The sequence below is a fragment of the Poromitra crassiceps genome, assembly GCF_964638095.1.
Source record: "Poromitra crassiceps genome assembly, chromosome: 3".
Lineage (NCBI taxonomy): Eukaryota > Metazoa > Chordata > Actinopteri > Beryciformes > Melamphaidae > Poromitra > Poromitra crassiceps.
In genome coordinates, this window is record NC_139625.1 from 89641075 (window position 1) to 89658449 (window position 17375).

The 17375-nt window shown below is 44.7% G+C and overlaps 1 protein-coding gene and 2 pseudogenes across 3 annotated transcripts; 2 read left to right on the forward strand and 1 right to left on the reverse strand.

The window, feature by feature from the left end:
- Positions 1 to 1775: 1775 nt before the first annotated feature.
- LOC310772831 (protein YIPF7-like) lies at positions 1776 to 5560 on the forward strand (the record flags this gene model as incomplete). The annotated part of the gene is made up of 5 exons (XM_083632760.1): positions 1776 to 1900; positions 2290 to 2435; positions 3072 to 3217; positions 4128 to 4309; positions 5398 to 5560. 5 exons carry the CDS (start codon positions 1776 to 1778, stop codon positions 5558 to 5560), a joined length of 762 nt encoding a protein of 253 aa, XP_083488886.1.
- Positions 5561 to 12865: 7305 nt separating this feature from the next.
- On the reverse strand, positions 12866 to 14158 carry LOC310773933 (stromal membrane-associated protein 1 pseudogene; annotated as a pseudogene). Its single transcript has one exon. The product of its transcript is annotated as a stromal membrane-associated protein 1 pseudogene (transcript).
- Positions 14159 to 16637: 2479 nt separating this feature from the next.
- LOC310773352 (polyadenylate-binding protein 1A pseudogene) lies at positions 16638 to 17375 on the forward strand (annotated as a pseudogene). Its single transcript has one exon. The product of its transcript is annotated as a polyadenylate-binding protein 1A pseudogene (transcript).

Below are 17375 nucleotides of genomic sequence, written 5' to 3' on the forward strand. Positions count from 1 at the left end.
GATCTTCACGATGCGTTCAAGTCGCTCGGGAAACACAGCTGATAGAAAATACCTCCTTCGCCTTTTTGGATTGTATGGAACTGCATAGGTATGTGTCTGAGAAGAGATGAGGAATGACTCAGATTTACAGTAAATGTCAGGAATTTGACCTGGATTCATCAAGAACACAGCTAATGTACATTATCAGCTTTATTTTAGCATGCAAAAGTAGCGCGAGACCCCTTCCTGGCTGTCTATTGGCTAATGAGTCACGCATTTTGAGAAGCACTGCCCAAGAACAAGTACAAATATAGACAACTATTCATAGCACATCTCCACAGACACAGACAGGGCTTCACTCACATGCTCTTCAGGACCTCTATACAACACAACCCGTGAGGTAGGGCTATGACAAGTGGCTTTAATGTGTTGTAAGGACTCAAAGAGGTGAACTGGCTGTGAGGTAGGCCTATGACAAGTGGCTTTAATGTGGTGTAAGGACTCAAAGAGGTGAACTGGCTGTGAGGTAGGCCTATGACAAGTGGCTTTAATGTGTTGTAAGGACTCAAAGAGGTGAACTGGCTGTGAGGTAGGCCTATGACAAGTGGCTTTAATGTGTTGTAAGGACTCAAAGAGGTGAACTTGCTGTGAGGTAGGCCTATGACAAGTGGCTTTAATGTGTTGTAAGGACTCAAAGGGGTGAATTTATTTCAGAAAGACATTGTTGCCTGTGACTGTCTAACTAACACGTATCTGCTCTTAACAGCTGATCCAGTCAACATACAGCAGCATCATGTTTCTTACCACACACTCAACTCTATAGATCTTATTGTTGTTTTGATCATGTCAAAGCTCAAATCCATTCAAAAATCAAACAGTTTTATGTTGCCTTGCTCATGCGTCATCATGATGAGAACGATTAAACATTTGGAACGGTCTACCCAATAGCCTGAAGCTGACAAACTCCTTGAGCACTTTTAAGTTCACCCTAAAAAACTGGCTTATGGCCAATTGCACATCAGGGTAAATAAAAATGTATTCTTAATTTATTTTAGACAGTCTGATGGATTTAAGTTCTTTAATTACGTGTTATTTTTAGGATTGGTTCTTTTATTTAATTTTATATTGCTTTTGATACATCTGTTTTTAGTTTTTAAGTAGGTAAACATTTTCATAAAGGACGGTAGGCTATGTATTTTTATGTATAAATGTCTGTTTTTATGTTGTTTGAACTATATGTCTGAGACCAAGGAGGACCACAATGAAAACAAGTCCTCGGACTTTATTGTGTTTTTATCCTTGATGTTGATGGCTGCATGTATTTTATGTCCCATGTATTCATCCAAACATTGAATAAAATCAATCAATCAATCAATCAATTAATGTGCAATATTCAGAATAAGGCATTTTGAATACACTTTGCACTAGCATTTGATTCCAGCTCCTGGGAAAATGGACTGTCTATCATCCATCTGTCACTATATAGAAACGTTTATATAATTCAATTTTCACTAGGTTTACTTCTGTCTAGTGTCTTCATTGACTTCCACAGTCAAATTAGAGAAGAGACAGCATACTAACAAAGCCCCATCTGTTCCTGATGGAGGGATGGTCGTTTATTTGTGGTGCCTGTGGAGATGTTCCAGATGAACAGTCTTGTTGTACCTGTGGAGATGTTCCAGATGAACAGTCTTGTTGTACCTGTGGAGATGTTCCAGATGAACAGTCTTGTTGTACCTGTGGAGATGTTCCAGATGAACAGTCTTGTTGTACTTTGTATTTGGCTCCTCAGCAGCATGGAGGACTTCCAGCAGTTTGATCAGGACTTCTACCAGACAGGCTATTACATTGATGACCAGGGTCAGACTGTGGCCTACAGCTACGACACATATGATGCTGTAAGCCCAGGCTATCAGGATGAGTAAGTATTTAGAGAATGTGAAGTATGGGCAGTTGTGTATTTATTCTATCTACACGATGTTGCTACCCAACAACAACAACAAATATCTGTTTAAATTGTGAGTGGATGAGCTAGTGGACAATTTCACTCACATTCAGCGATGACGTGAACACACTGATCCTAGATTTAGGAGATATGGTAAAAGGGCAACATGGAAGATTTTTACCGCCCCATTTGCACTATAATATATCTACAGGAGGTTAATTGGGTTGATGATCAATACCAATAACTCAATGACCCTGCAAGCGCTGAGTTTCCTGGCTTTCAAAACTCACTTTCTGGCCTACACTGTGTTTTGGATAATAATATAATAATAGCATGTGCTTTTCTTTCAAACATGTTGTTTTCAGTGGAACAGAGGCCCCCATGCCTGGTGTTTTTGACCCATCCTTGGGACAGCAATACATAGGACAGATCTACCAGCCTGAAATGCTCTCTGGGACTCTAGGAGACCCAGGAACAGATCATTATGAAGATGAACCTCCACTACTTGAGGGTAAAAAGAGACTCCATCCTTATCCTATGGAGACGCGACTACAAACTATTTAACATAAGATAAATAGCAGTATAGGCTGGTCACATGGAGGTCAGTTGTACGGCATTGATTGGCCGATATATAAATGGTCTAACCATTGGGATTGGGAATGCTGACAGTGGCAGGCCTAGTCCCTGCTTTACCAATTGCACTATACTACTACTATGCTATGCTATGCTATACTATACTATACTATACTATACTATATTATACTATGCTATACTATACTATACTTTACTATGCTATGCTATACTATGCTGTGCTATGCTATGCTATACTATACTATACTATACTATACTATACTATACTATACTTTACTATACTATACTATACTATACAGGAATCCACCTTGTCATTTAAGACACTTAGCTTATAATGTACATTGCATTATACTGAATCCAGCTTGTCATTTGAGACACTTAGCCTATATATATATATATATATATATATATATATATATATATATATATATATATATATATATATATTGCACTGCACATTAAGTTGATTTTCAAACATTCTTGGCTGCTCTGTCAGTTGAGTTGATTAGAAGTTAAACAAATAATTTATATTGCTCGCTCTCTTTTCATTTTCCAGAGCTTGGCATTAGTTTTGACCACATCTGGCAGAAGACGCTAACGGTGTTGGACCCTTTTAAGCCAGCAGATGGCAGCATTATGAATGAGACAGATCTGACAGGCCCCATCCTATTTTGTATTGCAATGGGGGCAACTTTACTGATGGTGAGTTTAAAGTTGAAATGTGGCTGCATAATAATAATCTTACTGCAGTGACAATAATAACTTCATTTGTATGGCCTCTTTCACACATTACAAAGTGCTTCACAACAATTAGATGGACACAGAATAATATAATACGATACAATTAATAAAACAGTAAAAAATAAAACAAAATAAAATAAAATAAACGAATAAAACAATAAAATGTCAATGAAATTAAAGCATACGTACAGTCAGTCTGTGTGGGAAGGCCCACAAAATGTTATACGGCTGGCACGCGGGTGGGGTAAAAAAAAACATCTCAATGGGCTGACTCACCAAAGGACGCTGCTGCGGCTCTACACTACAGGATTGGGGATTCTAGAGCAGGTACATAGACGTCTGTTCAGATGTGCGTTTACTGTGGTTGTTGCTAATGCTAATTATGCTGAATGGGGAGAACTGAGGATTTACCCCACCCTGACCCCACCCTGACCACGCCCCAGCCAGCTGCCCCAGCGTCTATGACGAGACACAGACTGTCTCTATTGTAAAAGGAACATGAACGTAAGCATAGACTAAAATAAGTCAGATAATATAACGTAATACAATCATGAGGCAAGGGAATTAATTAGTAATCATATTAAGTCAAAGCACATAAAGAAAATGCTTTGATCAGAATATGGACTCAGCATGCTGAACCGCACGTCCACGATGGCTCTATTGACTGCGTGCACGAAGTGTTAGCATGGAGCACTGGGGGGCAATATTCTAGCGGGATCCATAGATGGTTTCCGTGTCTATGCTGTCATTACTCAGTAAGATGATGATTAATCAATGATGAACATGAAACAGTGCATATCTCTCTGATCTAGTGTGTAGGCCTACAGTAGTTATAACATGTATAAAAACACATTTCTTCTCTCCTGTGTAGGCAGGCAAAGCCCATTTTGGCTATGTGTATGGAATCAGTGCCATTGCCTGTAATGGCATGTATATGCTGCTCAGACTGATGAGTTCATTGGCGGTGTCCTACGGCTGTGTGGCCAGTGTACTGGGCTACTGCCTCCTGCCCATGGTAGCCCTCTCTGCATTCGCCGTCTTCTTCTCCTTACAGTGAGTCCATTCGCTTTATTGTTTCTACCTTGTGTGTGTGTGTGTGTGTGTATGTGGTTTATTGTTTCTACCTTGTGTGTGTGTGTGTGTATGTGTATGTGTGTGGTTTATTGTTTCTACCTTGTGTGTGTGTGTGTGTGTGTGTGTGTGTGTGTGTGTGTGTGTGTGTGTGTGTGTGTGTGTGTGTGTGTGTGTGTGTGTGTGGTTTATTGTTTCTACCTTGTGTGTGTGTGTGTGTGTGTGTGTGTGTGTGTGTGTGGTTTATTGTTTCTACCTTGTGTATGATTTGCCGGAAGTTTTTCTCTACCTCTGCTTTTATTTGATCATTCAATTGAATTGCCGGTGGGGACATTATGCCCCTCCCCCCTTTTCTGGTTTGTTTTGTTCTGTCACTGAATATGCCTACAATACATGCATTTCTCCAATCTGACAGTAGATAGCTCAAACAACTTCCAAAACTCTGCTGATGATCTATCTACAAGGAAAACTAAAACAAGCACAGGTTTTGTCAAAGTGTGTGTTCAATTCAATGTGATACTTAGCACAACGGTTATCGGACAAAATCTCTAACCTGGCGGGATGACAATAAACAATCTACTTGTAAGTCCATGTGACTTGTTTACAAGCTCTGCTTTGCAATGGGAGCCTAAACGAACACCGAAATGCAACAAAATAAACTTTTCCACTATGATTTGATCTGATTGCACCCTAGGATCCATGCATTTGCAAGCTTTTGTTCTGGTTGATTTTCATTGGCTAATCTACTTCAAATAAAAATAAAAATAAGCGGTGCAGCTGCTTCTATAAGTGACGTGTATGTGTCCGTCTGAGCCGAGATGTGCGCACGAGATTAGCCGAGATGTGCGCACGAGATTTAGCATAGCTTCCCCCGGCTTGACGAGGAAGCGACAGTGAACAGAAAGCAGCTCAAAGCCGGTGAAACACAAACACATGCATGCACACACACAAACACACACACACACACACACACACACACAGTGCCAGAGAGGTGCGTGGGGGAGAAGGGTCCGACCTGTGCAAACCTGCACCTCTTACTTCAACACCTGGGTGTGATTTTTGTTTTTCAGAGGCTTACTGGGTACAATTCTAGCCGTGTCGGTGATTTGCTGGTGCAGTCTCTCTGCCTCCAAGATCTTCACTTCCACCCTGGCCATGGACGGCCAGCAGCTGCTGGTGGCATACCCATGTGCTCTACTGTATGGGGTCTTTGCACTGCTCACAGTTTTCTAACTATCACGAGATCAAAAAGTTTTTATTTTATTTTATTATTATTATTATTAATAAAGTGGTAATCTCACAGTGTTCTAACTCTATCATGAGATTAAAATGTTTTTATTATTATTATTATTATTATCATTATTATTATTATACAAAGTCGAGCAGCATTTTGGTAAACAAACCGCATCACTGGGTGGCAACGGCAATGGAACCCTATGGAGCCTGAGTTTGAGCATCTGACTCTAGCCAGCTGACCGTGTTTACAATTTAAAAACTGTGACAGTTCACACACCTTTAACACGACATGCATATATTATACATCAAACTCTTGAGCTAATTCTGCTCTCACTCAGAATGTCAAAATATAAGTGATGTTATGTATAGTTTTTGAGATATTAACGTTTGTTTGGCACAACTCATACTATTAACTGCCGCAGGGTTACGTATTTTTGGGTGGCAGTGACGTCACGCTGATTCGTCCTATAGACGCCTCAAGACACTTCCATTGTAAGAGTTGTGATTAAAGGGTTGGGGGCGGGTCCGGAAGATTTTCAGATTTCAAAGTGGGCTATGGCATTCTTAAAGGGACACTTCACAGAAAAACAATGCAGATTTATTTTGCACAGGATCTCACACATATCTGGAAACTAAACAGTTTTGCAGACATTCATTTCGTTTGACAGTTATTGTGGCCAGTGATGTTATCAGAAGCCACTGAATCATTGTGGACAGTCTTGTGATGACATCACTGGTCCACACTTCACTCAAGTTGAGTTAGAGGTAGCAGTTTGAGAGAAGAGAGATGTAACCCAGTGACAACTAAGGGTTAAAATAATAATGTATTCATATGTAAAGTGACTGTTTTTTTCTAGTTTTCCTGGTCTAGTTTGCTTCTTATTGAACGAGAGAGAGATGATCAGCCAATCAAAAACCAAGGGCATACCGTTTGTTTTTTGGACAGTAGAGGGAGCCATAGCATCACATTTCTGAGACAGATTTCAAACCGTTCTCACTGAGTAGGAGGGGGGCTGAGGAGGTGTCACACCCAAACATCTTGCAATAAACATTATGCACTGAGAAATGGGATTCAAAACTGTCAAATGTGTACATTTCTTGTCTTTAAGCCATTTTCATGGCATTTTCTTTGTTTTGATTGCCTGGACAAATACTAATTGGTGGTTCTATCATTTGTCCAAAAGTAAAAAAGAAGAAAAATAAATAAATAATAATAAGTGTGTAATTAATGTGAAAGCAGAGGATGTTAAATGTGGACAGCGACACAGTCACAATGCACAGACCTCTGGAGCATTGAAAGGAAGAAAAGGAACTCATTCTTCACACAGCATCATGATGCATTGGGGCCTGGGCAGACTCTGACAACTGCAAAGTAAGTGATGTTCTGCAGACGACTTGCTTTTAAGAGTAGAGGGGAGCAGAGGGGAGCAGAGGGGGAGGGACGCCATGTCCAGACGGCTCGCTGTGATATAAACAACGGGTAGAACTTCTGAAGGCCCTGGTCCCACCAGACAGGTGGATCTGTTCCCTCAGGTGTTGCACTAGCTGACAAGGTCGACCTCTCTGGTAGAGAACAGGAGGCCAGCCGCACTCTCTCCCTGCTCTGTGGTTGGTGCTCGCTCTCTCCCTGCTCTGTGGTTGGTGCTCGCTCTCTCCCTGCTCTGTGGTTGGTGCTTTCTCTCTCCCTGCTCTGTGGTTGGTGCTCTCTCTCTCCCTGCTCTGTGGTTGGTGCTCGCTCTCTCCCTGCTCTGTGGTTGGTGCTTTCTCTCTCCCTGCTCTGTGGTTGGTGCTCTCTCTCTCCCTGCTCTGTGGTTGGTGCTCGCTCTCTCCCTGCTCTGTGGTTGGTGCTCTCTCTCTCCCTGCTCTGTGGTTGGTGCTCTCTCTCTCCCTGCTCTGTGGTTGGTGCTCTCTCTCTCCCTGCTCTGTGGTTGGTGTTCGCTCTCTCCCTGCTCTGTGGTTGATGCTCTCTCTCCCTGCTCTGTGGTTGCTGCTCTCTCTCCCTGCTCTGTGGTTGGTGCTCTCTCTCTCTCTGCTCTGTGGTTGGTGCTCTCTCTCTCCCTGCTCTGTGGTTGGTGCTCTCTCTCTCTCTGCTCTGTGGTTGGTGCTCGCTCTCTCCCTGCTCTGTGGTTGTGCTCGCTCTCTCCCTGCTCTGTGGTTGGTGCTCTCTCTCTCCCTGCTCTGTGGTTGGTGCTCTCTCTCTCCCTGCTCTGTGGTTGATGCTCTCTCTCTCCCTGCTCTGTGGTTGGTGCTCTCTCCCTGCTCTGTGGTTGGTGCTCTCTCCCTGCTCTGTGGTTGGTGCTCTCTCTCTCCCTGCTCTGTGGTTGGTGCTCGCTCTCTCGCTCTGTGGTTGGTGCTCTCTCTCTCCCTGCTCTGTGGTTGGTGCTCTCTCTCTCCCTGCTCTGTGGTTGGTGCTCGCTCTCTCCCTGCTCTGTGGTTGGTGCTCGCTCTCTCCCTGCTCTGTGGTTGGTGCTCTCTCTCTCCCTGCTCTGTGGTTGATGCTCTCTCTCTCCCTGCTCTGTGGTTGGTGCTCTCGCTCTCTCGCTCTGTGGTTGATGCTCGGCCTGTGGTGCTCAGATAAAGGTGCCACCAGGCCTGAGCTCTGTCATGCTACTTTCTAATGTCACCGTGTTGAAGGATGTGAAGAATGCCTTTGCCCCATTTATTACTTAAAGGGACCTTTGACCCCAAAATCAAGAATACATATTTCTCCTCTTACCTGTAGTTCTAGGAGGATATTTATCCATTCCATCTAGATCGTTTTGGTGCGAGTTTCCGAGTTTTGGAGATATCGGCCGTAGAGATGTCTGCCTTCTCTTGGATACAGTGGAACTGGATGGCACTCGGCTTGTGATGCTCAAAGTGAAAAATAAAAATGAAATCAAAAACATTTGAAAAACTCAACAGCACGCTTACCAGCTGAGTCTGATTCTGATATTTCAACCAATATATGACTCGAGGAAACCGTTGGAATGGATTTCCACATTATAGGGCAGATACTGTCTGAACACAGTTTAGGCTACTGCAAACATAACTGATAATAACCTATACTCTGCTTTTTGTAAAATGAGGCCTAAATGTAGTCTACAGGCGGGGGGGGGGGGGGGGGGATGATAAGAGGTATTAAGCAGATTAACCTGGTCTCACATGAACAAGCCTTTTTTTTTTGGCCCAAACAGTTCTTGGTCATTTGGAGTGCACAGCACAGGGTACCAGTTAATGACGGGTTGCAGGCAGCCCGCCGTCGCCCCACACCCTGGTGAAAGAGAGGTGCGCGGGAGCAGCCTGTCGGAGGGAGCTCATAAATCATCTGGAAGAGTTTAGTGTAAAGTAGCAGGAGAGTTGAACAGGGCCCGAGGAGCCCCTTGTCTCCAGCCTACCGCTTGGCCAGAGGGATTTGTTTGGTTTAACCAATCCAAACAGTCAGGAGAAGAAAGAGTGGGGCCTGCTCCTCACGGGCCTGTAGCAGCACTGTCCTTCCCCTCCCGTCTGTTTCTGTCAAACATGCACACATGTTCCTTCACACACATGCTCTCAGTGGGGGAGGGGGCTACGCTCACTAATATAAACACACTCTTTTTTGCCATTGTTTATCCTATTTGCTTCAGCTAACTGTCCCTTATTTCCCCGTCCCATGAATTTCCCCTACACATGCATGTACCATGTAATTAGACATGCGGGGTAATGTCTTGCAGATGCTGAGTGGATGTCTCCTTGACAGGCATCAGATGCTGAGTGGATGTGTCCTTGACAGGCATCAGATGCCGAGTGGATGTCTCCATGACAGTCATCAGATGCTGAGTGGATGTCTCCTTGACAGTCATCAGATGCTGAGTGGATGTGTCCTTGACAGTCATCAGATGCTGAGTGGATGTCTCCTCAGATGCTGAGTGGATGTCTTCTTGACAGTCATCAGATGCTGAGTGAATGTCTCCTTGACAGTCATCAGATGCTGAGTGGACGTCTCCTCAGATGCCGAGTGGATGTCTCCATGACAGTCATCAGATGCCCAGTGGATGTCTGCGCGGATATTTAGTCACAACAAGCGGTTTTCTGCTTGCTACAGTAACGCTGAGGTAACGTTCAGGCGAACTAACAGTCCACCCTCTAATGTGTCCGACCAGTCGTCCGTATTCAGCAATGTTCGTTCCGCTCCGTCGGCTTAACATGATAGAAATCGGCGTGCAAACAATTGTGCGACTTCTCCCGCATTATAAATGATAAATCTGCGGGAATTGGCAAAAATATGCGCGATTCTCGCAAACCCGCGCCGAATTTGAAGCCCTGCAAAACAAGCTTATGTGTTTATTATAATATGCGAAAACACATTGTTGCCATCACAGACATTAAGCAAATTCAAAAGCCAGTAAAAAGACTTTAAATGTATCCCCAATATTTCACAATCACCACAGTATTTGGTATCCAAATGAATGAAATAATAGAAATGATTGAGAACGCACTACACTACTCTGTTATTACTACACCGTGATTAATTACCTGATGTCTCCTAGGTGTAACTGCACCATCAATAAACTCGCATGTGAACTTACATGTACACTGCTCTGCCATGTCTAGGGAAAGCACAGCAAATGTGTTATTTCATGTATTGTGTGTCCAAATATGCGCCTTATCACTCACCAATTACTTTGCTTCAAATCTTGTCTTTGTCATCATTACAAATCGCAATGGCACAATAAACCACCAAGGTACGACAGCTTAAAATAATTTGTTATTGACGTGGGGGAAAGTTGAAAAGTTCACCATCAAGGTCTATGCCTCTGCAGTGAACAGAACAGAACAGAACAGAGCAGAGCAGAACAGCGTTGGATGTGCAGGCGTCTCTGTGCCAAACTAAATAGGCAGGCTGTTTTGCTTCAGCTTGCGGTAGACTTGGCTCCGCTCCAGCTGGTATTAAGAAAGATGATGAAAGACGCAGATAAAGAATTGGCACTTTTGATCCTGGTGAAAGTAGACGAGGTGGGAGGAGTCTCACCGTTACACGTGTGAAAGTCAAGTCCTATTAGGCTGTTCGTTCAGTCAGGAGCTCAAACTCCTAGCCTGATAAACCATCCGCTCACGTGAACTCACATTTGTGTTTCGTTCTGCGAGATCGTCTGGCTTCTCTGCCCTGGGGTGGGCTACTTCAGATTCCACAAGGCGGACAGGCCAATCAGCGACTTGCCTTGTACTTGACATTGTAACCAGCCAATCAGGAACGCTGTTGTCCAAACAGTAATGGCTTCACATTTTCAAATTAACCGACGCCGACACTTCATGTCAGAGTGCACGCTAGTCCCCACTCCCCAGTCTTCACTCTTGGTATAGGATGACAACTTCCTCCCTCTGTCTGGCTCCTTCTTTCTCTCTCCATATCCTTGTTTTGGACTGCTTCCATTGGTCACATTCTTGCTGTACAATTGCACAATTGCTGGCGTGCCACTGTATGTCCACCCACAGACATACATCAATGACAGGTCACTACTTTAGTGATATATCAGCACAGATAATGTCATAATGATGTCATAGTGTGTGTGTGTGTGTGTGTGTGTGTGTGTGTGTGGTGGGGGGGGGGGGTCACGTATTCTACATTCACCCTTGAGCAATTGTGATGTAATCGGTGATGTCATCAGTGATGTTACTCGAGCAACTGTGATGTCATCAGTGAAGTCGTAAACCACTAAAGATTTCACCATGGCTCTGTGCATAAGTGATTTGTGACACAATGTCTATGACATCATCAGTGTCTGTCACAAATCACTTACGCAGAGAGTTATTGTGACATCATGGCATCTGATGACATCATTCATCTACCATGACATCTCTGATGTGATATCATATATCACAGTGATGTCATTGGTGTGACATCATCGGCGACCTTGCCACTTTTTTTCATGCCAACTTGCGTGACCAGATCAGGATGGATGAAATATGGTAGAGTAAATGTATTTATTTGTTTATTTGGACGGGACAGTGCAAAATTAATGAACACAGAAACCATGGAACAGATAATAAAACCTGGAATATAATAAAAGTGTAAAAATTGCCGGATTTAGCACAAGGCTAATTTCCATCTGTTGTCCCCGAAAAACATAAAACACAAGAGACATAAAACGTAAAACATAGTAAAACATACATAAAACATAGGTAGCAGCAGTACACTCAAAAATGCGTAAAACATAAGTACGTATTGTACAGCAATACACTCTAAAATACATAGCAATTACTCTTACAAAAAATAAAAATACATAGTAGCAATACACAAAAAAAGAGAAGAAAGCATAATTACCTGTGGACACATGACTGGTTGGATTTCAGCCATTTCAGCCATTTTCATAATGACACTTAAGTGTCTCTTGGCACTTTTCTTTCTTGCCTCCTACCTTGAGAATGTTATGTCGCGGACACTGTATATTTGTCGTGCACCGTGATTGGACACTGTATATTTGTCGTGCACTGTGATTGGCTAGAGGTGTAGCGCGGTGTCCTGACAGTCAGCCTGCCCAGGCGAGCAGCTTCCTCCCTCATGGAAAACAGGCAGGGATCGGTGTGGGTGGAGTCTGGAGTGGTCTGGGGAGCGGAGCGGAGTGATATTTAAAAGAGTAGCTGCGGCCAGATACGTATGTGAATTTGTGTGACATCATCCACTCCATTGTGATGTCATCCACTCCAGTGTGGAATTTGCCCCCACCACCCCCCTTTTGTCTGATTGGCTGGAAACGAACATACACCTTCAAACACACTTGACCTTCCTGCCAAATTTCAGCCTCCTAGGGTGAAAACTGCCCACTAAAGGGTGCTAAACTTTTTGTGGACCAACCAACCAACCAATCAGAGTGATTTAGAGCTCCTGGCTGTGCTCCCCGCAGCTATACTACACTTGTGACTTTTATTTCTGACGATCAACACTTGTGACAAATGTTGATTGCTCTACCATAAATCAACCTACTCTGCCCAACCACTAGTCTCTCAAGCCAGACTGTCTCTAATACATTCTGCGAATGCACCATAAACAGTCTGTAATGCACGACCACAGAACATGGACAAAGAAGGTTGGGAAAGAAAAACGCTTCAGACCGGAGGAAGTTCGAATCGATGCAGGTGATTGGAGAAATACGAGCGGATGTCCCGCCACATCTGGGACATCCCCCTATCATCCATCGCTCATTATTTTCCCTGAATTCCCCTTTTCGTTTTGACCAAGTTTTCCCAGCTCGAAGTACAGACATTTAGGCGGAACCATTTGAAAATTGCGAGAGCCAACCGTTTGTTTTAAGAGACTACCCAACCACTGACCCCCTCAAAGGCTCACTTCCATAGCTGTGTGCTGAGAGTCTGGCCAGATGCAGCCGAGGGAGGCTGACTGAACACCGTCTGCCCACCAGCACCATTCATCTGCTGGTTCACCTGACGCATGTTCCACTGGGCCTGCTGCCTGGGTTGAATGGCGTACATGCCCAGAGCAGGCACCATGCCCAGAGCAGGCACCATGCCCAGAGCAGGCACCATGCCCGTGGGCATTGCACCACCCTGCGGTCCCATCATCCTAGATGCCATACCCATCACACCGGGGGCGGGGACGTTCCCCATGAAGCCGTTGGGTATCGGCATACCAACCATCATGCCCGCATTGGGTACCACACTGCTCTGAGCCATCATTGCGCCCATTATGGTGGTAGGAGGCGTGGCCGTCCCTATGCCAGGAAATAGCTGATACGCTGCAGTGGCTTTGGCAGGGAACTGCATGTGGGAGGGACCCATGAACATGCCAGCAGTGGCGGACTGTTGGGATATGTTGCTAATTCCATAGAGGGACAGGATGGAGTCCTTGGACAGGGGCTTCTTGGCCATGTCATCCCCCTTAGTGCTGCTACTGCCGTCATGGAACAAGTCCAGGTCTCCTTGACATGACCTGAAGCTGGCACCCCCTCCTAGTGCGCCTCCTGCTGGAGCTTGTGCTGCGGTACTGGCAGCATTACTGGAGACAGCATGAGAAAACTGAGCTGTGGATGCGGAGATGGAGAGGGAATTGGAAACCATGGGGCCGAATACATCCACGTCATTGTTCTGAGTTGTGCTATTGCTACCATTGTTAGTCGATACTGCTGCTGGTGCGTCAAGGCCTAGCAGGTTGAAAGGGTGTTCTGAAATGTTCACTGGGCTGGTTTTGGGGATTAAGCTGCACTCTTCACCTCCATTGGTCACATTCTTGCTGTAGTATTTCTTCTTCTCATATTTGTCCCTGATGAAGAATTCCACTGCTTGTTCTGTTTGAGACCTGTTGAAGTTTTCTGGAAGATTGGCCTCATAAAGCTGCCTGGCCTTGGTGTTCCCCATATCCTGTACACTCTGGATCTGTTCTGAGGTCCAATGGTCCAGGTTGACTGATTTAACTCGGGATATGTGTACACCCAGATTCCTGTGGATGCCAGCACATCGCATGCAGATGAATACCCCTAGATTCCAAGACGCCCATCTTGGACCTTTGGCCTCGCAGTCGGCACAGTATTTGTTGTCATTCTCTCTCAGCATGTTGGACAGGATGGCCTGGTGCTGCTCATTGAGTTTTGGGGCCTTCTCCCTCTCCGAGCGGGTCGTCATATTCACGGCTTAGGAATGAAAGAACTCTACTTTGATTTGATTCGTCAATCACAGCAACTTTCTGATTAAGGACCACAATAAGAGGAACGGGCGCCTCAGAGAGAAATATGAACACCCCCGGAACCAGAACTGATGACATCACTCACCTGATAACATCATCACTGATGACATCATCACTGATGACATCACAATTGCTTGAGTGCCACTGTCCACCCCAGACATACATCAATGCCCATGTGCGGCCAGTTCACTAGTAAACCACGTCACTGGGGGAAAACGACAATGCAACCCACTTTGAATGTCTCACTCTAGCCCCAGCTATGTTGTTTACATTTTAAAAACTGTGACAGTTCACACAACTTTAACATGACATGCATCAGACTCTTGAGCTACTTCTGCTATCACTAAAGCTGCGTTCACACCGACCTATTAAAGTTTTTCGCTGGCATCGAGTTTACATACAAAGTCAATGCAAACGAGCGATTGAGCGTATATTGGCCCGGGAGAAAAATCGCTGGGCGTCCGAGCGGCAGAGACAGAGCGATAGGGAGAAAATACGCTCGTCGCCCCAGATGAAATATCCCAACTCGAGCGAAAATACGCTGGCATCAGTCGCTCGCTGTTCAACGCTGATTGGCTGCCGTGTGAGAGTGAGTCAAGGATCACACTGGCTTGGAACAAACCGCTGGTTTATTGTGTGGCAACAAACCGCATTGACAGGCTGACAGCTGACATGAAGTGAAGTCTGTACTGTACTACCGGTATGGAGCTCGCATTAGGAGCACGCTGATAGGCTTAGCTTGTAAACAATGACGGTGGCTCATAATGGACAAACATGACATTGCGTAACGTTTTATAGCCCCCACATGTCCGTCAATTCGTGTGCCTGTTGATGAGCGATTTAAACAGAGCGACAGAGCGAATCCAAAGGGTTGAATCAAGCAACAGAGCGAAAAATAAATATCTCGGTGTGAACACAGCTTCAGAATGTCAAAATATAAGCGATGTCATGTAGTTTTTGAGATATGAACGTTTGTTTGGCACAACTCATACTAGGGAACTGCTGCGCTTCTGGGGGATTTGCTGTGTCGTGTATAGTGATGTCATATATCACCGATGATATCATAATGATGTCATTATTTGGGGGCCATATCATCATATAAAAGGGAGCAAGTGGGCAATGTCTTGTTTAAATTTTTGGCCCACTGATGATGTCACACTGTCTATGACATCATCATCAGTGACATCATTATTGACCAAACTCATCTAATGACATCACTGATTATGTCATAGGCATTGTGACATCATCAGTGATGTCATAGGCATTGTGACATCATCAGTGACAGTCACCTTATCATTTGCCTATATCACTAATGTCAGTTGATGGAATTGCAAAAAAAAACAGTGCACCTGAATGCAACATGCAAGATACCTGTTCATGTTATTCTGGCCAATACTCCACTTCTGTTATAACATTTCAGTCTGGAATATGGAATATCTTTGAATAATCTATGATTTAGCTGCTAAATTGTCAAATACCGCCGTCTGCTCGCTACCCAGGCACTTATGTATGTACTTAACCTAAGTAACTATCCGGTGTGCACAACATTGTCAGACTAAACTCCGTCTGACACCTACAATCCGCTACAGAAAAATGTATATTGATTGTTTATTAACTGGCCCCTGGCCTTCTATCATTTCACGAAAGTGCCCCCCGGGCAAAGCAAGTTGAGTATCCCTGGTTTACAGTGTACAATGCAACCGGCCGGCCGGCTAACACTGAACCGGAAGAACAAATACAATTGCGTCTGACACGGAAGCTAAAAAGTAGGCGGGGCAACATAAGGTGAATAGGGAGGTGATTGTTCTTTCTTCTTCTGTGGTGTTTTATGGCAATTGGCATCCTTTATGTTGCATTGCCGCCTCCTTCTGGATTTATCCATCCACTGTTTCCCTACATTCTGTAAAACCTTCCGCAGGCGATTGTGCGCTGCGCATGCCAATATAGCATGCAAGGCCACGCAGCACCCGAATGGGCCGATACCCTAGTGTTCTACAGTCACCCCTCGGGGGGTTCAGGAAAAGAGGAGATTCCTCACCGAAGGTCGTCGAGCAGGATTCGAAGCGGGAGCCGTCGAGCAGCGAGGGAGGTGGGCGCGCTGGTACGAGGGCAGAGATGTCCGGGAACACGGCGGTCAAAGAGAGCGAGGCGGCCAGAGGGAGGAACATTGAGGAGGGGGCGGATGCCCCAGTCATCATCACATCATCACTGATGTTGAAGATGTCACTCTTTATTAACCAATGTCACAATGTCTATGCATAACTGACATCACAAGTGATAATATCATATACATTGTGACATCATAGTGATGTCATAAATCCTTCCCTGCTGAGGATATAAGCTGGGCAGGTTAAGTTTCACCCCAATAAGTTTACTAGCCTCTACAGTCAATGAAAATGAACCCCGGTGCTAATACCCATGGCTTCACTGTTTGTGTGGGAACTGCATGAAGATGTGACTGAAGCCATGCTGTACGACAAATTCAGCCCTGTCGGAGCTATCCTCTCTGTTTGTGTCCCCAGAGACATGAGCACACAGCAATCATATGGATACGCCTATGTCAACTTTCAACAACCAACCGACGCTGTGCGTGCACTGCAAACAATGAACTTTGGCATGATCAAGGGGCGGCCTATGTACATCAAGTTGTACAGCGGCGTGGGAAACATCTTCATCAAGAATCTTGCCAAGTCCATAAACAAGAAGGTCATATATAACACCTTCTCTGCTTTTGGCAAAATCCTGTCATGCAAGTTTCGTGACAAGAAGGGCTGTAAAGGCTACGGCTATGTGCAATTTGACACCCAGGAGGCAGCTGAACGTGCCATTGAGATAATGAATGGCATGTTGCTCAAGGACCGAAAAGTATTTGTGGGTCACTTCAAATATCGCGTAGAACGCAAGGCAGAGGGGTTCAGAAATGTCTACATTAAGAATTTTGCTGAAGACATGGATGACAAGAAGCTGAGAGAAGTCTTCAGTAAATATGGAAACGTCACGAGTATCCGAGTCATAACGGACGACAGCGGAAAGTCTGGAGGCTTCGGGTTTGTCAGCTTTGAAAGCCATGAAGATGCTCAAAAAGCAGTGGAGGAAATGAACGGGAAGGAGTTGAATGGCAAGCTGATCCAGGCACGGCCCCAGAACTTCTTCTAA